The 25,302-nt window shown below is 39.0% G+C and overlaps 1 protein-coding gene across 2 annotated transcripts in view; it reads left to right on the top strand.

The window, feature by feature from the left end:
* The first annotated feature begins 475 nt into the window (after nt 1-475).
* The window catches only part of asz1 (ankyrin repeat, SAM and basic leucine zipper domain containing 1), a 40,923-nt gene continuing 16,096 nt past the window's right edge, over nt 476-25,302 (top strand). Inside the window, exons 1-7 of one of the 2 annotated variants that reach the window (XM_031736271.2) lie at nt 476-679; nt 1,808-1,910; nt 2,081-2,203; nt 14,139-14,250; nt 22,692-22,803; nt 22,974-23,108; nt 23,387-23,505. In XM_031736271.2, coding sequence (XP_031592131.1) covers nt 563-679; nt 1,808-1,910; nt 2,081-2,203; nt 14,139-14,250; nt 22,692-22,803; nt 22,974-23,108; nt 23,387-23,505 — 821 coding nt within the window. In that variant the 5' untranslated portion in view covers nt 476-562. The remainder of the gene's footprint in view (nt 680-1,807; nt 1,911-2,080; nt 2,204-14,138; nt 14,251-22,691; nt 22,804-22,973; nt 23,109-23,386; nt 23,506-25,302) is intronic. The other variant, XM_031736272.2, reaches the window with a different exon arrangement.

The following is a 25,302-nucleotide window of genomic DNA, read 5'->3' as shown; positions in this document are numbered from 1 at the left end:
CCCTTGCAGCTGTTGTCAATAAATCCTACCTTCATGCAGATTCGGTGATTAGGTGACATTAAAAGAGCCGAGGTTCACACCTGTTTTAATTTAATTCAGTTGTATTTTATTTATACACCACTCGAGGTTCTTTATATTGTAAGGTAAAGACCCTACAATAATATAGAGAAAATCCCAACAATGGAATGACCTCTATGCGCAAACGCATAGTGATAGTGGAAAGGAAAAACTCAGTTTTAACAGGAACCCTCGGGCAGAAGCAGGTTAGGGATGAGGGCGGGAGACATGACAAAAACAAGGCCTTATGTAGCAACAAGACCAGAAAAATTCCTGTTGTAAGACACATTTTTAATTACGTGTACATCGTAACTTTATGAAAACATTGTACTGCTATTTATATTATTTGTATTTTCCTATTCAACTACTACCGGACTCTTTAAATTGGCTTGGTGTCAAACTCCGCCCAACACCGGGTCGCCATGGTGCGCAGCCTCAAACGTCTCTGCAGTGTGACCTGTAGAGTCCACTTGGACCGATGCTTAGCGAGCTATTGCGCTAAATCATGGCGAACTTCATGGATTATGCCTTTGCGGCTGGAGAAGAAAGCGACGGCAGCGATGCTGAGTGGCACATCTCGCCTTATTCGGATAAAAACTCTGGTTGCATTAAGGTTCTCAACGTCAGCGCCCTCCATCTTTTCTCATTTGCCTTTATGCTGCTAATGATAGCATTAACTAGCAACAGCTGCAACCTCTGTGTCTAACATGAGCTAACTTAACAAACCTCGTATTTTCTTTCTTCTTGTTATTTTTTTTGTAGTAGAAAGCTAATTTAACATACAAAGAAAACATATTTGCTGTTTTCTTTAATTATTGTTAAGAGTTCAGTTTTAGTTTTAGTTTGTGCAACTGCCGCTCTTTCTCACCCTTGGTGTTCTTGAATTGCTGTTCGGAGGCTGCTTAAAAATGAACATGGCTGTAACTTGGGCAGGGTTCCTACATGCATAAATATATGGGATAAATGCTGATTACCAGCTAGTTTAAGTGTGGTTTAAGTTACACAGGGTTAAGTGTTTTTAGTCAAATGGATGAAAAAAAAATAGCAGGAAATGGCTGCACTTACCATTTTGAGCCATATAAAAATCGCTACATTTGCTAAAAAAATAGATAAAACTTGAGGCGTGTGTCAGCAGTCAACAGGACACAGACATACATGTCAGGTGTTACAGAGCCTTTTCACATACACTTACAGTTGCTGAAAAAAGTATCATCTCTAGAAGACAAATGGCTGAAATAAAGTAGAGTAGCCCAAAAAAGCAGAATTTACAATAATGGCTAAATAAGGTTACAAAAATGAAAGTTCGATAAGTCAAAATAAAATATTGAGCTTTACAGCTTAATATATACAGCTTTATATCTAGTAGTTCTTTATAATAGATAAATACAGTAAAACACATTGAGTAAAGCAAAGACTGTAATTAAAAATGACTTTTTACATGTACACAATGCCGTTAACATAAATTGAGATTTTTCATTGCTTAAAACGGGTCATCTGAGTTGATTATGCATTACAATTATCCTGATGAGTCAGAAGAGACTTTGTAACCTAACTTTAAAAAAGTGTTCCTGTTATATTTGACTTGAATTTTACCCCACATGAAAGAAGGAAAAAAAACAATATACACACATTACTATATTCTTGTTGATTTTCCTTTAGTGCAAGGCCACAAACTCTTTTGTAGGCACTAACATTTTTTTATATGAAGGAATCAGGTTTTATTGATTATGGTTGTTCCATATTTTTACAGGAGCTGGATGCTGTTCAACAACAAGGAGAGGATAGTGTGTCATTTTTGAAAAAAGCCATCAGTAACGGAGACACAGACACTGTTAAACAGCTGTTGGACAATGGCAAGGACTTGCTTCATTTTTTTGTATCACACATTATAGTTGTCTCTAAATAATGCATTAATACTCTAACAATTCTTCAATTATATATGATTTTTTGTTTAATGTTGCTATTAATCCATATAAAATAATATAATTTGATTGTCTTGCTTGCTGTGGCTTTTTGTGGACAGGCGTGGATGTGGAGACCAGGCTTGGATTTGAATGGACTCCACTTATGTGTGCTGTCAGCGTGGCCAACTATGACCTGGCCAAACTGCTTCTGGATAAAGGGGCCAGTGCCAATTTCAGCAAAGGTCAGAACAATTTGTTCAACATAGCCAGAATTTCTTTGTATTTGCTATATCAGTGGTTCTCAAACTTTTCGCACTGAGCACCACCTCATAAAAAATATGGCTCGTGAAGTACCACGTTATGACCAACAATGAAGTACAGAAGTATAGCCCTTTTTAACGCCACATACAGTTTACACGAGACAATTTTATTTCTTATATGAATGTTATTTATTTTAATTGTCATAAACAGGATGTGACAAGTGATAATAATAATAACAACCGTACTGCATTAAAACATTCACAGCAGGTGAAATATCCGATCTTGAAGTGATGACCTGATGAAACCTGCTTCCGAGTCCAAACTACTCTGCTGTTGTGTTTTTAACATGTTTTAATGCTTTGTATCTTGTTCTATTTAATCTGAACAAGCCCCTAAAAAAGGCAGTTATAACTGTTGGCCTCTCTTGGTTTTTATCATCACTATTCATTTTAAAGCTCCGTTTTTAAAACCTTGCGATGTAACTACAGCCCAGCCCATGCAGCAGTATATTAATGACTAACCTTATATTGCAGTTGTTCTCCTGACTGAAGTTTGGTCCGTTTACAGCATCCTGCCATGCGATTGCATTTGTCCCTAACCTTTGGGAACTCTCACGCTAACTTTTATTGAGTGGAAAAAAGTTAGCGTTCATCCTCCAGCTTCACTGTGTTTATATTATGCTAACCATAGCTGTGTAGCTAGCCACCACATCATTATATACCAGCTAGCCCAACTTCAGTAACCCTACAAACGCCATTGCTGTTTAGTTTTCTGTCTTCGTTTATGTCGGACAGCAGAGCTGTACGTTTGAATTTTTGCTGTGGCGTTTCAGCAGTCGACATTAAATACCATGCAAATAAGTTTATGTGGTGGCCTCGCTGGATCCACTGTCCACCCGCCCTGTGATGACCCTCTTCCGGGATCCTCCCACCCAAGGGAAATAAACCGCTCTCAAGGGGCTGCTGCTGTGGTGCTACTCCCCCTCTGATGCAAAGCGGGCTGAGAAACTCCTCTCTCTCTCCCGGGCCTGGGTGATGGTACCGCTCTCGAGTTTATGGAGAGCATTAGGGCTGCCATGATTAGTCGACTAGTCACGATTACGTCGACTATTAAAATCGTCGACGACTAATTTAATAGTCGACGCGTCGTTTGAAGCTTTGTAAGATCCCAAAAGACGCAGGAATAAGTAGGATTTAAGAGTGTAACGACGGACTGAAACAGAAGATGGCAGCACTGCATGTACAAGGATGCCAGCTGCCGTTAAACCCCGAAGAAGAAGAATCTGTGTCCCAGAATTCATAGCGCGGCCCTGCTCAGTTTCCAACAATGGCGGCAGCTAGTTAGTTTTAATATCACTCTTATTATTCTTTCTGGGTCACAAAATAAACTTTTAACATATTTTCAGGCGAGAATGTAGCTGTGTAAACCTCAAATATCTGCTCAGTTTATCAAGACATCACATATTTTCAAAAGCGCTCCGACGTTTTCCAAGAGCACCTGGCTGCAGCCACTGGGGAGCGCCATATTGTGACCTCCACACTAACCGGAAACACGTGACCTCCACACTAACCGGAAACACGTAACTTCAGTTAAATCGACTTTGACAGCGAAAACTAAATTGTGTTTTTGTTACTATTGATGCTGATAAATAAATTTGATTCTAAGTGTTTTTTTAACACTCTGGGTTCATAAAAAAAATCACCATCCCTTCAGCTTTTTTTTTTTTTTTTTAGAGCACATTGTGTTGTGCGATTGCTGTAGGCCATTGTCAATCAATCTAGTGCCGTGTCTCCTGTACAGCAGCGGTCCCCAACACCCGGGCTCGTTTGGTACCGGGCCGCGAGAGTTGAGGCTCGGGTGTGAAGTGTATGGTTTTCAGGGTTTTTAATCGTTAAGTTGGTTTCCCTGGGTCTTTTCCCGTGTTGTAGTCGAGTGTCTTATTTTGAAAGAACTACTTATGCGTTACCATAGCGACCAGAGAGCGTTAAGGGGCAGAGAGGAGGATGTTACTCTCAATATTGTTGGTGCATTTCAGGAGTACGCTGCTAATAAAGTTACACAATTACACAGTGAATTCAAGTTTATTATTATATTTACAAAATACCACAGTTTTTGTCTTTGTCTGTATCATTTTATTTTGTTGTGCGACACCTTAAAGACCGGTCCGTGAAAATATTGTTTGACATTGGTGCAAAAAAGGATGGGGACAGCTGCTGTACAGTACAGAATGCGTTTAGCTTGTCGAATTTATATAAATCTTCAATCGCTAGCAGTGTGACTCTGTGCTGTACTGTATGTTTGTAAGTTTTCTCCTCAACAAACACAACAATGTCGACGAAACGTGCACGGTTTCATTCCATAATACTGGACTTATGTTTCTATAAAGGTTTGAACTTCATGAGTGTTTAAACAAAAGAGAAAAGTGTGAAAATGTTCATGCATGTCTGAGAAAAGTGTATAAAGCATGTCGTGAGGGGTTTTACAGTCTTAAAACATCTATAAAACATAGATAGATACATATAATAATTGTAAAAAATGAAGTTGGCTACTTCGCGTAGTGAACGTAACTCCTGCGATAAACGAGGGACCGCTGTATCATTAATAGTAGAGTCTGGGACATCTAATTGATTAACAACAACACTGATTATCATGCACTATTATTTTTGTTCAAGGAGAGCAAAAACTATTAAACTCTCTCTCAGCTTGTTTGTTGCCAAAAATGGCCACCTTTTGTGTATGTTCACAAAATGCTGTAAAATGTATATTTATTAAAACATTTATCTACTTTTACCGACTTGACTCTTTAAATTAGCAACAGTCCTTTTCATCAAAACCCAAATTTTATGTTGGCTACATTCTTTTTTTTACTCTTTAAATGCCAGTTAGGTTATATATAGTACCAGTAACGTTTCAGATAAAAAGGTGATAAAGTCCTAATGGTTTCATAAATCTTCCTATTTAATTTTTTTTTTCATATAAGCATAGGGGACAAGGCTGTCTTGCAATTGTTGAGGTTCACTAGTGTGCGCCCTGTTTCTTCCAGGATCACTCTTCATTTGTAGGTTTTAGTGGACTCTTAGGACTGTGAAGTGGTTTTCATGGGACAAAGGCATTGTATTCCAAGATCTGGGAGATTGTAGAAATGCCCTTCTCCCCATCTTTCCAGAAAAATAAGTGATCTGGAAGCTGTTAGGCTTACTTACAGCAGCAGCACTTTCAGCACCTGCATAAAGTCCAGGACACATTTACTAACAGTATGTGTTGGTGTATGTGCTGCAGCTTTGAATCTTTTATTAATATATATTTTGTTAATATTTTGGCTATGGTGTCTTGTTATGAAATATAGAAGAGTAAAAGTGTTAGCATGCGGTCAAAGCTAAGTTTGACTGGGAAACTCAAAGCTCAATAGTCTGTATCAACAAAAATTCACTGCAGCCTGTGTAATATTTGATGCATCATAATTTATTCCAGTCTATCTTGCAAATACATATTTGCTTTGCAATGTCATGTACAAACACACACAACTATTAGATCCTTAAGATCAAACCTGCGTCATTCTTTTGATCCACTGCAGTGTAGTAGTCCAAAAAAAAAAAAAAAGAAGTGAAGTGGCCATAAATGGCCAGGATAGAGCCCAGAGGGTTAATTTGTAAAATGTATAAAAATGTTATTGATTACAGGGTAATACATTAATGTTAATAGCAACTGTAAGCTTTTTACTTTGAAGTTACAAGTATAAACAATGCTGTTACATTTACACTAAAATTTTTTACTATAAGTATGGACATAAAACAAGTGAACAACCTTTTATAATAAGCTTAATTGGAATTCTGTACACTGAAAAAAAACCCAACAACACATAAAAAACACAAACAAACAGCCATTGCCTTCATCTGTCCGTTAAGTGTCAAACATTGCATTGACCTGTAGTCCCTGCTCGTCAGCACATTTAAAAAGAGCTCCATGTCCTCTGCAAACTGAAAAACAAAGAAGAAGCCCCTCTACGCAAAAACACTGCAGATGACAGGCCAGGCAAACATCTATTGACCTGTTTGAATGCCTCCTCATCGTGTGAGCCTTGTTTTTTTTGTAAGAAGAGTAAGACCACAGTGAGGGCATTTCATTTTCATGGACTTTCCAGAAGCCGCAGTTTCATTTACCACAGAGGGTAGAACACATGAATGTTCTACTGAACATTCAGAAAATGGTTTAGATGCTGGAGACAAGACATCGAGAGGGAGATGGGGCTCCACGAGAGTGCAGCGGGAGAGAGGCGGGGCTCCATGGAGAGTGCAGCGGGAGAGAGGCGGGGCTCCATGGAGAGTGCAGCGGGAGAGAGGCGGGGCTCCATGGAGAGTGCAGCGGGAGAGAGGCGGGGCTCCATGGAGAGTGCAGCGGGAGAGAGGCGGGGCTCCATGGAGAGTGCAGCGGGAGAAAGGTGGGGCTCCACGGAGAGTGCAGCGGGGAGCAATCCTGAATGCTGACATGACAATAATCGCCTTGCCATATCCCCACGCTGTATGACTGTCATGTTGCAGAGAGGGCAGTGAAAGTGCACCGGCATATCATTTTGTCTGTAAGAGAGAAAAAAAAAAGAACAACAACAACATGTAATTTAAATTGTAATTTGTATAGAATGCAATCAGTTTATCTAACAATCAGATTATACATATTAACAAAAATATCCAAGCCATGCTCAATAATGAAAGCAAAATGGTGTGGATCACAAGAGCTGTCAAAAAATGTGGTGAACAGGAAAAAATATTTAATGAAAACACACTTTTTTTCTCTTGCTGATGAATGCACTGAACTGTACAATGTGAAAAGCAACTTTTAAGTCAACAGAGAGACTGCAGAAGTGCTGAAAAGAAGGGCATATTTATAACTTTAACTATGAGGTATATTTAATACCAACATACCTTAGAAAGCAAATAATTTTTAACGCGTCCATTTATATGCTCCTCAATCTTTGCCCTGACAGTAGAGCTGAAAGTGGGGCACAGAGGGCAGTGAAAGAGTCTTCTGTAACATGTTGTGCATTCCTGCAATTCTGGCTTGATGGCAGAATTCCAATTTGATATGTGCATCTAAAACAGAGAAAAACAGATAAACACCATATACACATTTAAGTTCAGGTTTTAGCAGAAATAACACGTTACAGTTAGCATGTAAGAGATTTGGGGAGAAAATTCTTTACAAAAACATAATTTTCAAGGCACTTTTATTTGTGACATACATATCTATTGACATATGACAGACAATTTAACAAAGGCTAACTAACATCTGGGCAATAAAAAAGCAGAACAGAATGGAATAGAGAATATTAGTATTTATAAATGTATAAATCTCTTTGTGACAAACTTTACAATGTTGATGCAGGTGGAATGAGAGACATGAATAAAGCGCAATATGCAGCAAATGGAACAACGTGCATTGATGTCAGATAGTGAAAAGCAGTGAAGTGAATTTGTTCATAACAAGCAAAAATCAAATACGTCCGAAACTGACCACTAAATGCTAACCAGAGGTATCAAAAGTACACACATTCCTTACTTAAGTTTAGATACCTCGGGGGTATGACAGTTGTAACGCTAACAAAGTGCCAACGTAATCAGTGTAAGCAAAGTAGATGATTCCTAGAATTATATAATTATTAACGGCAAGTTTATACATAGAAGACTCTGTACCAACCTTTACGATCGATTTGCAAGGTTAATGATCCATGCAGGAACGAGACAAAAAAAAAAAAAAATCCATGCAGGAACGTATTTCCGCCTACTATGGAGGTCACGTGTTTCCGGTTACTGTGGAGGGCCCAATATGGCGCTCCCCAGTGGCTGCAGCCAGACCCTTCTCACGTTTTCGGAGACGTCTGTTACCCACCAGCTCGATAGCTAGCTGGGGTTGACGGCTCACTAGAACCGGTGAGAACACCGGACTCCCGGCAAATCGTTTTCAAACCCACCGCCGTCTTTCGCTACTCAGGTTAAACATATATAAGTCACTTAGATAACTTAAAAATGATATTGTTTGGCTTTTTTTTAGTATTTTATTTGTTCCTGAGTAAATCGGGTTGGCTGAGATTAAAGTATAGTTTTTACACAGCTGAATAAACGTCAAGCAGACAACTGATTATCAGAAGTGTGAGATAATAATAATAATGCATTGGATTTATATAGCGCTTTTCATTTATATAGCGCTTTAAGCTGTAAGCTAATGATAGTTATAGAAGAGCAGATGCATGCTGGTGAAATAAGCTGTATGTTTTACATCCAATGGATGCATGATCTGATTAGTCGACTAATCGCAAAAATAATCGGTGACTAGTCGACTATCAAAATAATTGTTTGTGGCAGCCCTAGAGAACATGCTGTCCTTGCTAGGAACGGATGACAGCGGATTCCTCTTCACTCACATCTTCCTCTGACAGATGCTGGTGCGAGCTGGCCTCGCCAACTCCCCGCTGCTGGCCACGAAGGATTACCCCTCACTCGCAGAAGAAGCAGATCGCATTCTCCTGGCTATCAGAAGGTTTGGCATCCAGGCAATAGTTCCTGACTTACTGACGGCATCTCCCGCGCCCCCACCGATTCTCCTGGGGACCTCCGACTCATCGATGGTGGCTGGGATTGCAGCATGGCGGCATTGCGTAAAAGGGCTGTGTTTTTGCCATCAGTGTGACAGCGCCGTGCCGCCTTTGCAGTTTTAAGGCCCAGAGAAACGAGCTCGCTGGCGCTCTGTAGCGGCTCCGACCGCTGGCAATAAGGAAAGGCTGCTCTTCACGGAGGTCTTGCGCCAAGGGAGATGTTTTCTGGTTGACTTCGGCTCCGAGAAGAGCCTTGGGAACTCTCGTGTCGTCTTTGCATACCTCCACAATGGTATATTATTCAATCTTAAAAAACATTGGAGATTTCCCGCGTACCACCAGAGAGAGCCCAGGTACCACTAGTAGTACGTGTACCACAGTTTGAGAACCACTGTGCTATATTAACAAAACCTAAAACCTTAGTCAGAGAGAATTGGTACAACAGTGGTGGTTATCAACTGTCTTTGTTAATGAAGGCTCTATGTTTCAGCTTCTGTGCACGCCCACTTAAAAAGGGCTTTTTACATGTCATTTGACTCTTCTTCTGCACACAATCTAAATTCAGTTTAAGAAACACCTACTCCGATCAGAGACATAATCAAAAGAACAGGAGATGAAGATGTATAAAATGTTACAAAAAACCCAATAGAATGCAATACTGTGGTTGCAAATAAGTTTAAACAGTAATGTTGCAGAAAATTGTTGATCTGGGCATTTGATCATGACAAGCACACAGAGCTGTGAAATGACTGTATTAACATATTTATTTTATTCCTCAGTGCTCTGGGTTACTGATTATTTCTGATGTGACGGCTCGACATAGCTCTTTAAACTGCATGACATAGACACTTAGTAAAAACATGAGTGCGCATTTAGTGTGCACTAGTGTTAACGGTCTCATTGTCTGCAAATGGAGATGTGAGAGTCATTTCAATTTGTCACCAGATCAAATGGAAATTGACTTTTTTGATGGAATGGGTATTCTTAGTGATAAATAACCCACAATTGTAGATTATTTATGGGTCTGGGTTGGATGGGTACCAGTCTAAGTAGAGATACCCAGGCGTCTCTTTCCGCCGCCACCTTCTCCAGCTTTTCTGGTAGAAAACCAAGGCAACCCCCAACTATTCGAGAGATGTAATCTCTCCAGCATGTCCTGGGCCTGCCATGGTCAAATATCCAAACCACCTCAAATGGCTTCTTTCGACATGGAGGAGTAGCAGCTCTACCTTTGAGCTCCTCCCAAGTGACAAAAGTCCCATTTTTGTTTTTTAGGGTGACCCCAGCCAATTTTCAGAGGAAACTCATTTCTGTTGCTTGTAATGTCACTATTATTCCTTTGCTAACTACCCAGAGCCTGTAACTACAGGTGAGGATAATGACATAGATCGACTGTTAAATCAACAGCTTTGCTTTCGTGCTTGGCTTTACCACAACATTGGCACTGCAAATATGCAAATCACCTATATATATATATATATATATATATATATGTATATATATATATATATATATATATATATATATATATATATATATATATATATATATATATATATATATATATACATATGTGTATATACACTGCATTTCTGTCCATGCAAAGAGCCATTCTGTGTCAAAGTTCTGCGAAAAATGTACCTGTATCATCATAAAAGTGGTGAGATCTCATTAAATGCATCTGGTTCAGCACTTTCATAGCTATACCAAAGGAAATTTAAAACTTAAACTCATGATAACAGCCTTTTATTTTATAATATGTAGTACTTGTAAACTTTTTACACAGTCTTTTAAGAGTCTTAAAATTACATAGATAAAAAAAACAAAAAACAGTTTGGGCAGACTACTTTTTACTGATGGTCAACATTAATATTAACACCCGTAGGGCCCACTGACCCCTGTGCAATCTTTTACCCACTGCTTTTCAGGAAGGGCAGATGGTGTGATTAGACAATAGTCCTTCATTTTGCCTTGCAGACTTGAATATTAAACACCCTGGCCTAATTCCCCCCCCCAACAGTCTCTGTTGCGTTGGTGTCGAGCTATTTTTCCCCCATGGCACGTTTTATCAATTTCCTCACCTGCTGAAGCCAAAGACCAGGAAACCAATCAGACCTATGCACCGCTATGCTTCATCTGACATTATTTAATGGCTGTGACGCCAGTGAGAAACTCTTGCAGAAACACACTGCTGATCCTTTGAGTTCTTTTTAGCTCATCCCAAAGCAAGAAAAATTGAAGGCATCTGTTGGCTCGAGATCAGTCTGGGTGAAACAACCAAGGAAGCAGAACTCCTCCATGTTAAGAGGTTTCCAGTTTTACACTCATAAAACCACGTATCCTCTTGCAGTTCTGTAGCTGGAGCACACACCACAAACACATTTTGTTAAAGAGTTCAAAGAGTGCCGTGTGGTAGTATATATGTATGGTTTTCAGTGGAGAATATGAAAGTTGAGCCTACTTTATTCAGATAGTAATGAATCTGTATTAAGTTTTTGGCAAAAATGTTTTTTCTAGTTGTTTTCCTACTGAATCACATGGAATATAACTTTGTGATAAAGGAACAAAGCTACACTAATTGGGACCTCTGAAAATTGGACTATTTTTAGAATCAAAGCTGCCGCTTAGCATTGACTATGATCTGCTTTTGTGAAGTTTGCTTGTATTGATGAAAGATTTTGGAATAGATTCAACTCTCCCCACAGTTTGAACCATCGTCTTTATAGGAAAAGATGGATGTAGTCATCATTCCTAAATAGTTCCCTGCTTTTTTTGCTTGGGCCTTAAGTCGAATCATCCACAATATAAAGTCATCAGATCTCTCGTGTCTGTTTACTTGGAAATAAATTGTGTTACTCACCTAAAGGCATTATCACTAGCCAGAAATATTAAGCATAGTATCCAGCATACTTGGTTTATCTTATTTTACGTACGGTACATTTTGCCCAAACCCCAAAAATTTCACTCCAGAATTGTCTTATTCTGATCAGCATTCACAAATACCAGCAGACATGTTTTCAGTTTAAAAATACCAAAATTAATAATTACTCAGGTTAAGATAAAAACAGCTACTTTTTTTTTCTCTCCATCCCTGTCAGTTTGACTATAAAATATTTGAAATCACTTCATTCTTAATTTCCCAGAGTGTCCACCAAAAAAACCCTCATCTGTATGCTAAAAGTCCCCAGACCCAAGACCAACGGCACTCGTCAGTGTGTTGATATCTGATATCAATTAATTCTCAGTCCAGAATGCTGAGTTGGACTGTGTGTGACTGATTTCACACAGTTTTCTTGGCAATCACTGCTTCAGGCAGGTGAAGGAAACAATTAAATGGAGTAGATGAGGGCTGACGTGTGGTCGGATCCTGATAGCGTTTGTCCAAGCAGTGATGCTGAGCAGAGGAATGCATTAGTGATTGATAAAGCTCACCATGCTGCTGTCATGCCCTCTCACTTATTCTCAGGGCTCAGATTTATTTACTCCAGGCCTCTGTAGACGCAAACCAGGCAGTCTGGTTTACACCCACACGAACATAATATAAACACACACAGATATGGAGCCAAACATGCACAGCCACAAAGACACAGAAACCCATATACAGATGTAGAGACCTAGGTATTTGCGCACAAACACACATACAGGGAAACATCTAAACGCATTTAGAAGCACACAAGTTAGAGAGTCACTCATTACTGGAACAAACCAGGAATTGAGAGCATTGCCACAGGTCTCAGACTGCTTTTATCAGTTTAAGATAAGGAGACAAATCCTCCAAGTCAAACAGTCCATAAAAGCAGCCACACTTCCTGATGCCAGATAAAACCGCTATCAGTCTCCATTGCTCCATCCAGGTTCAGATATTTTATCCTTTTCTATATAACTGCAAATCATCATAGCTAAGTAATGTAATTATACATTAGAAGCATAGCATAACATTTTTTCCATGAGGTAAATACAGAATTGTGAGATTTAACTACACAATTCTTCAAAAACAAACATGAGACAGAAAAAACACTTGTCTGGTGCAAAAACATGAGCTTCACTGCTACTGGCCAGAAGAAACCATTCAGTAAACAGGTAGGGTACTTTTAAATTCAAGTATTGCAGTTTTCATTACAGCAAAAATGTTGGCAGTAGTTGAGAGAACACAGACTGAAAACTAAGTTTAATTTTAAGGGACTCGATTAGGGTTTTTTATTTACTTATGTGAAAATACCCAAAGTGTTGCACAGCGGTGGCAAGGGGGAAAAGCATTTCAAATACGCAAATAAGATGACCTGACAGATTGAAGGAATGGACACAGATTTAAAGGATGTAAGGAACAGATGAACTTAATCAGAAGTTAGCATGAGTGGGAAGAAGAACGGCGGGAAAGGAGGGAAGTTACCTTCAAAATATAAAAGGAAGAAATCTAAAAGAGTGAACAGGCTCAAAATCGCACACAAAGTGAGAAATGGACAAAAGGGAACACAGGAGGAACCATCATGAACAGCAGCTGGTGACAGTAGTTGTTAAGTCTAGGCTAGGTGATCTCTGCATCCATATGTTGCAGGTTCTGGTTAGCAGTACTATGTTCTCGAGACAGTGGAGGGACTAACTGAAGGAGCAGCTGAATGTTATCATAGATTGCCACAAGAGGAACATGACCAAGCAAACATGCTGGAAGGACCATTCTGGCTGGATACTGGCATTTGGCCTTTTAAAATAAGAGTGAGGGCAAAAGTAAATCAAGGGCCGATAGCGACATTCATTCAGACATTTAAAAACCTAGTAGTAGTAGACATCGGCTATTAATGTAGCCATTAATGTGCCTGGGCAACTGGCCATGTAATAATCACACGAAAATGATTTTGTCAATGCAATAACGTAGTATTTGAGATCTCTAAAATTGGACTATTCTGAAACTGATTTGTTTCTTTGATATCTTTTCATTGTGTTATGGGCATCAGCCAGACATGAATCAGCTTTCAAACCCAGTTAGTATAGTTCTTAATGCTTCCTCTAAAGCTTTACTAGACTCAAACAAGGATGTGTTTTTTGGATGCATGTCCAAGCAGCTGCACCTACACCAGACAACAATGTGCTTGGCATGAGTTTCACACACAGGTGGATTTTGTCAGCTGCAGTCTGTCTGCATCTTCTCTACCCAAGAGCAGGACACAAAATAAGCGAAAAATGTTGTCTTCATTGTCAGTGGCAATCTTTATATGTGTATAATTGGTGCCAGCTTGATATGGTTTTAATGTATTTTTTTAATAGTCCGAGCTAAACTAAATGTTTATTAAAATAGAAGTGACTCTTAAAATTGTTGTTATTCTTTTCCACAGATCACTGGACGGTGCTCATGGCCAGCTGCACAGCATCTGCCAGTGAGGACAAAATTGCACGTTGCGTGGAGCTCCTGCTGTCCAGAAATGCTGACCCCAACATGGTGGACAGGTGAGAGAGGGTGCAGATGTGTTTTAGGTCAAAATATTTATGGGATTTTCAACATAGTACGCACAGTCACACCCGTTTTGATGTAGGCCAAATAAAAACACTTCATACTTTTCTAGAACAGGGGAGGAAAAAAACGAGGTGCTGGATCACATTTCCTTTGATGGTTCTCGTATGTTTAGCTGCCATGTGGTAGCATTATGCACCACTGTGCTCCATACAGTGTGTGTATATTTGTGTGTTTTGTTTGGAATGTCCTGTTATGGCATGTACATGTACAGACGGGTATCAGACAGACAGACAAACAAACATAGAGTGTAAAGGGTGGGCAAGAGACTAGAAACTTTTTTACACACTTTGTTGAATTAAACCCAGTCAGTGTGGTGTTGGTAGTTTGTTGGTCCAAAGCCTTGAAGTGTAGGTGAAAAAACAACGCACAACAGAGCCGGCTTTTAAGCACTGTAGCACAACTGAAATGCTCCAATTTTGGATGCTACCGCCTCTTAGTTACTTTAGATAATTAGAAAATTTGCTGTTGTCTGGGGGTGTTTTTGAAAAATTATTAAGGTCTATGTAAAGTTGACTGAGTTGCCTGGTTTCCCAGAGGTTTAGCATACAGCACCTTCAACCTCTGGATAGCCACTTATGGTCCCAAGGAGATTGCACAGGTCTCCTGGGGGAGACCTGTGCAAGGTGGTCTAAAGTTAATTGCTAACATATTGTAATTTTTGCAGTCATGGAGTATGTGGTGATGAGTGTATCTTGTCTGCTCCATCAAATAATGAAAAACAAAACTAAGTTACCAAGGTTTATGGTATGCAGTTGACTGTAACTTACACAAAATTTAACACCAAAACGCACGTCTTATTTTGTGGCGATGTGTGACAGTTGCCACTAGAAGTGTTTATTTGGAATGAGAGGAAGAGATGTTATCAGAAAGAGTGCATAATTGGCATGGTTGGATTGCTCAAAGCTGTGAGGCCAGTGCCAAAACTTTGGTTTTGTTCTGATGCTCTGAGTTTTTGGTGTCAAGCCCCATGTATTCCAGCTCTGCAATAATACCAGGAGTCTGATGAAATTGAACTGAATAAAAATGCATCATGTTTTCCTTTTTACAATGAGCAGAGCAGGTTCAGTGTTTTAGGCTTTCCCTGTCTTTTCTCAGCAGTGTGCACACACAGAGCAACATTCATGCTTCTTTCTTTTACTTCCCTCATTAGGTATTAATGGAGCCTTTTTAGTGTGTAACATTAGTATGTAAATGTTATAATGAGTCACGATTATTTAAATTAATATTCACAATATTACCAGTCTTGTGCTTTCCTCTTCAGTTACTTACAGTCAAATGCAACTGTATGAATGGATCAACATGCCAGAATTAAATCCCCGGTCTACTGATCAGTATTTCACCAGCTTTGCCACTTAACTTCAATATTTAATATGAAATAATGTCAAAATTCAGTTTAAAGGAAAAATTAATATTACACTAAAGGATATTACTAAGAAAACATTGTTTTGATGACAGATGTTTTTCAGCCTTCCTGCAGTGCATCATCTGCAGTGCATCACCCTATTTTCTTTTTTTCCCTAAACCGACATCTGTAAATCTCTGAACAAGGGAAGGATGCATCTTCTTCCATTTACTGAGATCAACAGCAGACTTTGTGAAAATAATTTGGTTCTGTAATGTAATTTGCAGCATGTTGGGCTGCAAGTTCTAACTGTGAAAGATGCAGTGAATGACCGTCAGGTAAGGGTTGAGATTTCACTCAGAATTGAGGCTGTTCCTCTATTGCAGGGGTAGGCAACTCTAGGCCTCGAGTGTCGGTGTCCTGCAGGTTTTAGATGCGTCCTTGATCCAACACAGCTGATTCAAACTGCTAAATTACCTCCTCAACATGTCTTGAAGTTCTCCAGAGGCCTGGTAATGAACTAATCATTTGATTCAGGTGTGTTGACCCAGGGTGATATCTAAAACCTGCAGGACACCAGCACTCGAGGCCTGGAGTCGCCGACCCCTGCTCTATTCGCTCATCATAGCAACTCAGCTCATTTGCAAAGCTAACAAACTGTGTGTTTAACGTTACTTCAGAGATGCCCTCATAGCAAGGCTTTCTAACTGCAAGATGAGAGATGGCAGCCTTGGTGCACAATTATGGTTTAGTTTCACATAGTGTAGAAAAACCCACATCATTCACACATGCTGCAGAGTAACACTATCTACTGCCAGATCTACTGTGATCTGATACACACATCACACTAGATCTGAAAGTAAATAATGTTTTATGTTACACACAGATTTCAGGCTGCCACAAAAACTCTGTTTGCACTGAATTGTTAGTATATTACTCCCTACATTAACTAGCTGTGTCTTTTTGTTTCTGAATGATACATTTGCTCAATTAGACAGCAAGAGATTTGCAATAGATGGCAACAGATATGACATTTGTCATTGTTATTCATGGACTGTTGCTGTCCAAAGTCATCATTGCAGTTGAAAACAAATTTTGCTTTTCATTTAAAAAATAAAGGTCCTAGATTATGGAGGAGTGGAGAAGCACAGAATCCTAGATGTTTGAAGTGTGAAGTTTGTGCACTCTTTGATGATTCGTGGTGCCATGTCATCTGCTGGTGTTGGAGCTCCTTGGTCCATTGTGTTTTATCAAGTGCAGGATCAACGCAGACAAAAACACAATAGTATCAAATAAATAGATTCTTGAATTGTAAATTATACAAATATAGGCGTGTAGAGCTACAGAACAACAGACGGACCTGGAAGTTAATTAATGTTATAACAATAATCATGGAAACACCTCTGAAAAAAAAAAAGTGTCTTAATTGACCCTAAGGACTTAAGCAGCTACTTTTGTAATTTGACTTTTATATTCTGATATATTGATGGTTGTATGTATTAATACAAGTCCCGTACCCAAGCTGGGTAAGTTTGGTATCCATCAGTCTCTGCAGTGATTGGATATAAACTCTGGTTTCCTGCCTCAGAAAAGAACTTGAAAAATGTCCTCTCATGGAAAAGAATGAGGACAGACCATTCTTGAAGCACTTTTACTGTTACCATCTGTGGAATTTTGCTGTGTCAAAGTGTGGGTGCAGCCCCCCAGTGGCCTTGTTTAGCTTTCCCTAATCCTCTGCCACACTGTCACAGCCAGAATGTCATTACATGCACGACACATGCCACCTGAAACCCCCTGTTGATACAAAAAGACAGGCTGTAGCATTAGGAAATTGATTGGTTCCTTCCCAGACAAAATATTTGAAGTTAAGTAACAAGACACAGAAGGATGTAGATGAAGGGAGGGGGTGAGGAGAGGGGCCAATAGCCCCCAACATTAAAAAAAAAAGAAAAAGAATGTGAGGTTCATGTGGGTGCAGAGGATAAACCTTCCCCTCCTTCTCATCGCCTCTTACGTCTGAATATCAAACCAATGATTAACACCAGCTGCTCATTCCTCCATTTTAGGGTAAACAAGAATTCTCTGTCATCTCTCACAGTCCTGCAGGAGCACAATGTGGGGTCCATTGCCTCCATGTGTCCCCTGTTTTTGTTTTTTTTCCACCTTCACTGTGCTGATCTTTGCTAAACGCATTAAAGGTAATGTACACACCGGATAGGGCTCATTCAGAGACATTTTAGTGGCTTTTTCCTTGCAGTCATTCAAAAAGTTTGGAAAACATGAGGGGTTTGCAAACTTTGATGGAGCAAAAATATTTACTTTGTATTAGTATTTATTTTAATTAGAAAGGAGGCTGCAGAATGTCTGCTGACATTGAAAGCTTTATGAATGGTGTTATACCCTTCTCTGCTTCTCAACAAAAAAATTTTCTACAGAAAGTCAAAATCGAGATTCTTCATTGAGATAGAAGAAAGAAAAGCTCTTACTTATTTCCCAAAAGGTTGATTCTGTTCATCTGGACGTAGCGTTTTTGATGGGGGAACTGGAGCATAAACTGGGTGTCATCAGGACACCACAACATAGAGCGAAAATCATCCCCACAGACACAGCGCCCAGGGAAACAGAAGAACATCACATCAAGAAGGCCCTGAGTAAATGTGGTTATCCTAGCTGGACATTTGTCAAAGTTTGGAAGGCACCTAGAGGAAGCTTCAGCTGATCCAGGAGAGAAGGACAACTGCTGCCTAAGCGAAAACCCTTAGTGATCCTGTATGTGTCAGGAGACCTCAAAGTCAGAGGTCAAGTTTTCTGAAAATCTTGTGAATGCAATAATTTTGAAATTGATACCATAGGTATATTTACTAGGATGCTGAGGGTAACCACTGGACGCCTCCGGTATTTTTTTTAAATTTTTTTTTTTTTTTAATAGTACCAAACCACAACATCACTTTGGTCAGTGACTCCCTGGAAACCAAATCCTTGCAACCTCCAGCAAGCACTAAATGACTGAAACCGAAATTTTCATTTGCTAGGCTAGGTAGTTGCATTGGAGTTTCCTTAGTAACAGTTTTTTTTTGCAGACTGACCTGCAGGCCTGTCTAACTGGAACGTTGCCTAAAATTAGAGTTCATTTTGGGAAAAAAAGAAAAAAGTAGACTGCCATAAGCCTGAAATGTCACATATTCACATAGAGCTCAAATCTGTAGTACTGCAGCTGTGAAAGGCAAAATGTTTGCATGTCATTTAACTTGAAACGTTACCATTCAGACCCCTGAAGACTTAAAATACTTGACTTGGACTCTTTAAGAAAGCACAATTGCAGTAACATCCATTGTCAATATAAACTTTAGGTACAGAAAGTATTAGTGCACTAAAGCTGAGACATGCTTTTGTACCCCGATTTCAATAGATGGGCTTATATATAATGATATATATTCAATACAAGCTGAGAATCTGAAGTCTGGAAAGTCTGCTCATTATTCCCACAAATACATTCAATATATTATCACATTATTGCAATTCCTGAAAATTCCAGCTTGTGGAAGACCTATGGTATTTTGTTTAGGTCTTATCAGTCTTACAAATGTGATTGTTTCTGTTCTTTCTTCCTGTCTGTATTTAAAAGTTGAATCATACCTCTCCAGCTGCCCAAAACAGCCACAATAGGCTTATCTGTGAGTTTTTGTGATTTTCAGTACATGCAGAAGAATCCACAGTCTGGGAGAACCTCAGCTGAGAGGCTTTCTCAGCAGAACATCAGATTCATTTTTTCATCTTTTCCTCTGTTCACATCACCGGCACAAATTTCGGTTGGTTTGCATCACTCAACAGTGATGTGCTTTGAGTTTGTTATAGACATAACATTGGAGATGTTTGTATGACTGCTTCTTTACCTTTATGTAAATCTTAGTGTTCCTTTTTTGTTTTAAACTTTTTTGTTTTGCACTTTGGCTCGCCTGTCCTCACAGGTACCCAAACTATCTATCTATGTGTAGGTTGGGAGCAACAATGAGATACTTTTCCCTTTACTGTCATTTATAGGCTGGAAAGGTGTTGCTCAAGATTCATTATTTGGCAATTTTGTCACTAAAGAGAAGATATCTTTCCAGGTGCTTATGTAAATTCATTCATTGGAAAATCTTAAGATTAAATTGTGGAATCGATTTGAGAGAGCTGACCAAGGTGCAGTGAGTCAGATATTTCTGGAAGTCATTGTTCTTTCTCATAGGAGGAATCATTTTTATACTGAATTGTCTGCATATTGATCAGCCCGCTCTTTGGGAACGGTCCAGAGCTCACAGTGTGAAGGACACACATACAGAGAACACACAGAAGTGGTCTGTGATGGACCTTGAGGCCTGTCTCACACCATAACAACCCTTGGGAAAATAAAATAGGAGAGGTGGAAGCAGAAACTTTATGACCCTCCCTATCTTGTTTTCTTGCCACTCTAGCCACTGATTAGTGAGCACAGAGGCATGTTACTAAAGATGTTGTCATAGCCATTGTCACATTTGTTTGAGTTCACATGGAACATTAACTTGTGATTTCTGGGAATTTGTTAAATGAAGATGTTGATGCGTTTACTGCTTATCATCGTCTGTGTTCAGCAAAAACCTCTGACGTGCTGCATAGATTTAGACTCGTTTCACAAACATCACCTCTGTCTAGGGGCACTTCTAAGTTCAAGATGATTTGCTGGCAGTGATGTAAACACCTTTCCTGACCACAGTTTTACCTTTTAGGCTTACTCACATATCGTGTTGAACTTAAATAAGTAAACTTTTAAGGATTAACTAAGTTTTTGACCTGTGAATCAACTGAAGCATGATTGCATGTGAATTGTGAATTATGGATTATTCCTCAAAATGCCTCCTATTTACTTCCTTATGTTTTTTTTTTTAAATATCTGACTGACGCACGCACGCACACAGACAGACAGACACACAGTTCTCCATAAAAGAATTAAGTGAAGTGATAAATTGGCCCCTAAACTTTCCCAGCCTTTGGATTGATGTATTTTTCTCGCCTGTTATGTTTGAGTCACAGGTGATAAGACAGAGGACATACTTTACTTTAGCAGAAGTTATTTGATATAAGGCCGTGTTTAAGTGGAAGCAAACACATGGAGGCAATAGACTAATAACTAACTATAACTAATAATAATTAACAAGAAAGGTTAAAGTTGTTAAAACCAGAGCACTGTTTTAAGACTCCCTGGAATTTGACGGACATGTTTATAAGTGATCTTCACTTATCACTATAGTGTTTTCCTTTTTCCTGGCTGTTTTTAGTGTGAGTTCTATTGATCAGTCAAGTTTAAGCGGATTTGAAGGTAAATGGCCCAAATGGAGATCAGAAGATGAATTTGCTGATTTGCATTTGCTGAAATGAAATGTCAGCTGCCATATGATTATATATCTATTTTAATGATCATTTTTCAAATCTATCTTCATTCATAAAGCTGATGGATGAGAGAGACATGCGATTCAAACAATCTCAAACTGAAATCTAAGGGTGAACGAACAAAGATGGTAGGAAATTTAACACATTTCTTTGGAACAAGCCAGAAAGCTTTTCAAGCACATTATATCACATTTGTATCCAAATCTGAGCATATAATTTTCAATTTCTGTGCCCACTAAAACATTTTTAACTTAAATAATACTTAAAAATATTTGCCTTTATGCATTTCAAGATGGTTGATTAGAGACGAGACTTGCTTCTAGAAGGACTTTGGTTGATTATACTGCTTTTTTTTTTTTTTTAACTGAGCTTTGTAGCTTTCACTTGGAACGGATGGTTAGTCAGCTGGTTAAGCTATAGGGTTCTGAAATTCTGAAAACTGTGTAGTGATTGTGACTCGGTAGGTAGCACTCAAGACTGATGGCTCTTTTAGCCTGCATGTCATCAGATGACTCTTTAACTTTTTATTATCTTTTAAAACTTTATCTGCATTCATAAATGTTGTCGAACAGACAGAACAGCAAGTCCACTAGCTATACTGCAAGCACTAAAACACTGGCCGTTGTCCAGAGGCTGATTCAGCAGGGTGCTGTTTTAGTGCAGAGTGCAAGGATCCAGACTGTAGTTGTGGTCTTAATATTTCAGTATTATTTCAACTTTTCGATTATCACTGAATTCATTACTTTTATACTTCAGTGATAGTGGTGTTTTAGATGTATTTTGTTGAAATATAAAGCTGAAAAAGTGGCAGTACAAGTACCTGCAGACATTTTGAAGATGTTTGGGCTTAGCTGTGACTCTGGAATCTCTACCTGTTCCCACTGTACTATCAATCAAAAATACTCAGTGTAGGTAGCATACCTATAACAATTCCCCAGTTCTATGATGCCATAGAACTGCTTATCTTGTCTGAATTATAGTACCAAAACATCTAGTTTCTTATGGGTCATCAGCTGTGACTCAGGAGTTTGAGCAGGTCACCTTAATCAACAGGGGGTCCAATCTCTGGGTCTCGATCTCTTGGGAAGATAAGGAATGCATCTGTAGGTGTGTTAGTAGAGAATAAAAGGTATAGAATAAATCACTTTATTGGTAGGTGTGTGTGTCTGTGTGTGAGAATGTAGCTTGTAGTGTAGAAAGCCGGGGAGTGTTCAGTAAAAACAGAAAAGTGCAATATAAATGTGTCTATTAACAAAGACATAAGATCAAAGTAGAAAATCATCAATCTTCATCAAACACTTGTTGAAATGGTGAATGTGCTTGCTCAGTCATGTAGTAGTACAGGCTTCACTGTGGCTCCAACCTGAAGGACTATCTATAACATGGTATCTACTGCACCCTGGTGGTTTTTCCATATACTATTATTACATGTACCCATTTTCATTGGTCACTGTACTTGCCGTGTCCTCATTCAAAAGACCAATGTCCATTTCACTTTTTCTGCTGCTTCCATATATTCTCTCCACCCCCAGAATGGTTACTGGCCCATCTAAATTATTTTCTTAAAATTGTCCTTTTCCTTTGTCCTTATCTTCTCTCTATTTTCTTGCCTGGTATTCTTTTCAGGTCCCAAATGACCTGCTTGATGCTGGCAGCCAGGGACAACTACAGTAAAGTCATCAACCTCCTGGTGTCCCATGGGGCTGAAATCAACGTCCAGGAACGCAATGGATACACAGTGTGTTACTTATGTTTGTCAAGTCAAAGTTCTTATGTGGGAGCCTTCAGTTTAACTGTTGCAGACCCTGTAACAGAGGGCACAGTGTAATATATAATGCATAATGTTTATCATGATAACATTTGTACTTTGACATTATGTATGTAACTAATGTTTTTTGTTGTTGTTAGGCTTTGGCTATAGCAGTGCAGTATGGAAGGGAGGAGGCAGTGCTGAAACTCCTCCAGCTGGGAGCAGACAAAACCATCAGGACAAAGACTGGCAAAAGCCCTGCTGATCTGGCTGAGATCTTCAAACACAGACAGGTACCTAAAGTACTTAGATGCTTTTACATGCCACCTATATGCTTTAGCATGTCAGAATTGCAGTATTATAATGCTTATAAGCATTAATTGAAACAAGGGTTTGGGGGCATGAATCCATCCACTAAAGGGTCTAGTTTGACTCATTGGATGGGCTTATGCAACTTTTAAGGTATTTTAAAGTTACAGTGATGCACTTGTGGTATGCTGTACTATCAAAAACATTTTCTACCATCAGCTGCTTAATCTTACAGAGTTCATGAATATGCGTTTGTTCACAGATTTCCAGGATCTTGGCCTCTTCCTCAAACATCTCTAAGGTCCAGGCCTTTGGATCCATGGAGGACACGCTATCTAAATTCTTCAAGACTAACTCTGAATTTCCATCTCCTAAGGAGAGGTAAGATAACTCTGAATGCCCTAAAAACATTCACTTGCATGCATTTAGGGCTTTTTTTTTTTTTTTACGCAGCAATAGGTAACATTCTTAAAAGGTTTGTCTCGATTCTGAACCCATCATCACAGAAGCCTCAGATTTCTAAAGTGTTTTATCAATATTGTAGTATTATTTTAACTTGTTTGTCTTCTTTTTTTGCTGTTGTTTAATTCCTGTCAGTGAAAAGTTGTGGTTGTACAGGGCTGTGAGTTTACAGCAGGTAAAAACAATATGTGTTCAGACTTGATTGTCAGTGCTTGAGTGATGATGGGCTCTGTTCATACAACTCCTCTTTACACCAATCATCTCTTGTCATTACAAAACTCTATTCCAGTCGTCTCTGTAGCTTAATGCCCCCTGTTGGATTCTTAGTGAACCAGTGTCTGTGTGGCAGGTGTTGTTGAACCATTGTCGAACCAGACATAAACAATAATAAACCTTCTGCATGAATGTTTAGTCCATTCAGGCACTGCTTGGCAATTATCATCAGCCAGAAACGTAATTTTAGACCACGTCTGGCACTGTGAATTAGAGGCTGTAAACATTTTAGCTGCCTTTCTCTCTTGTCGGCTACAAAGACGTTAAAACCCATTTTACACATTAAACATGTTATGAACATCATGAGAAGAGAAGCTAATTTCTGAAGCGCGTCATGCCAGCAGTGAGACTGGAACTGCGAGTACTCTGTGGTTACTCTAATGTGTGTGTACTCCTTGTTGCTCTCTTCTGATCCTGAAAGTAGAAAATGATGTCTTTACCCCTTTGACCTCCACGTCAAATGCTGATTTAGAAAGAATGAAAATGTAAAAAATGCAGATCGATCCTCAAAAGCATTCAGGAGCTTCAGCTTTTTAGCATTGTTATTTTTTGTTGTTGTTGTTGTTGTTGTTTTTTCTTCTTTTAATAAACAGTAGAGTAGTCAGAAAATCTAATACTTTTAGACTCCCGTCCTGTCCCAACAAGTACCGTCCTTGGTAGGGATTCTCTGGTAACAAATTTTTTTATGGTGTCGAATGGGAAATCAAAAAAATTTCACTACCTTTCAAAAACCTTCTGAAAATGAATCACCACGTAAAGTGCTAGTAGTATTTAAACAAAAAAATGTGCAAATAGTTCAGATAGTTCCATAAGTTTGAGTAAAAGCTTGAAATTAAATCAAAAAGCTTTTTTTCCAGTCCAAAATAACAAATTTCCAAAGTTTACAGATGATCGTTCATGGATTCACGACTACAGTGGTTGTGCTCTGGAGTGAGGCTTGCTCTTATCTTTGAGATGATGTTCTCAGCTGCCGATAACCATGGTGAAGGTGCTCTCTTCCATGACTTCAGCAATTTGAGAGGTGCATAAGCCTCTTTTCAGGACAAACTCATCTATACGCCTTTGCTTAATGCAGAACAAAACAGAAATAGAAAAGACTGTTACTAATTACAAATTTGGTTATATACATATAGACTGCCGGGCCAGAAAAAAAAGTCGCCACCTGGATTTAACTAAGCAAATAGGTACAAGCCTCCTATTGGACAATTACTTCATGCGCGATTATTTTTCAGCTGGCAACAAGTTATTTATCCCCGACTGGTGCAATTAGTTGCTTCTCATTTTGTGAACAACCATGTCGAAAGACACATCTCGTCGTCGTGGAAAAGATGTTAGTGTGTTTGAGAGGGGTCGAATCATTGGCGTGCTTCAAGCAGAGAAAACATTTAAGGAGATTGCAGAAACTACTAAAATTGGGTAAAGAACTGTCCAGCGCATTATTAA

Source organism: Oreochromis aureus, linkage group 7 (genome assembly GCF_013358895.1).
Source record: "Oreochromis aureus strain Israel breed Guangdong linkage group 7, ZZ_aureus, whole genome shotgun sequence".
NCBI classification, from domain to species: Eukaryota; Metazoa; Chordata; class Actinopteri; order Cichliformes; family Cichlidae; genus Oreochromis; species Oreochromis aureus.
This window is presented reverse-complemented; position numbering and strand designations above follow the sequence as displayed.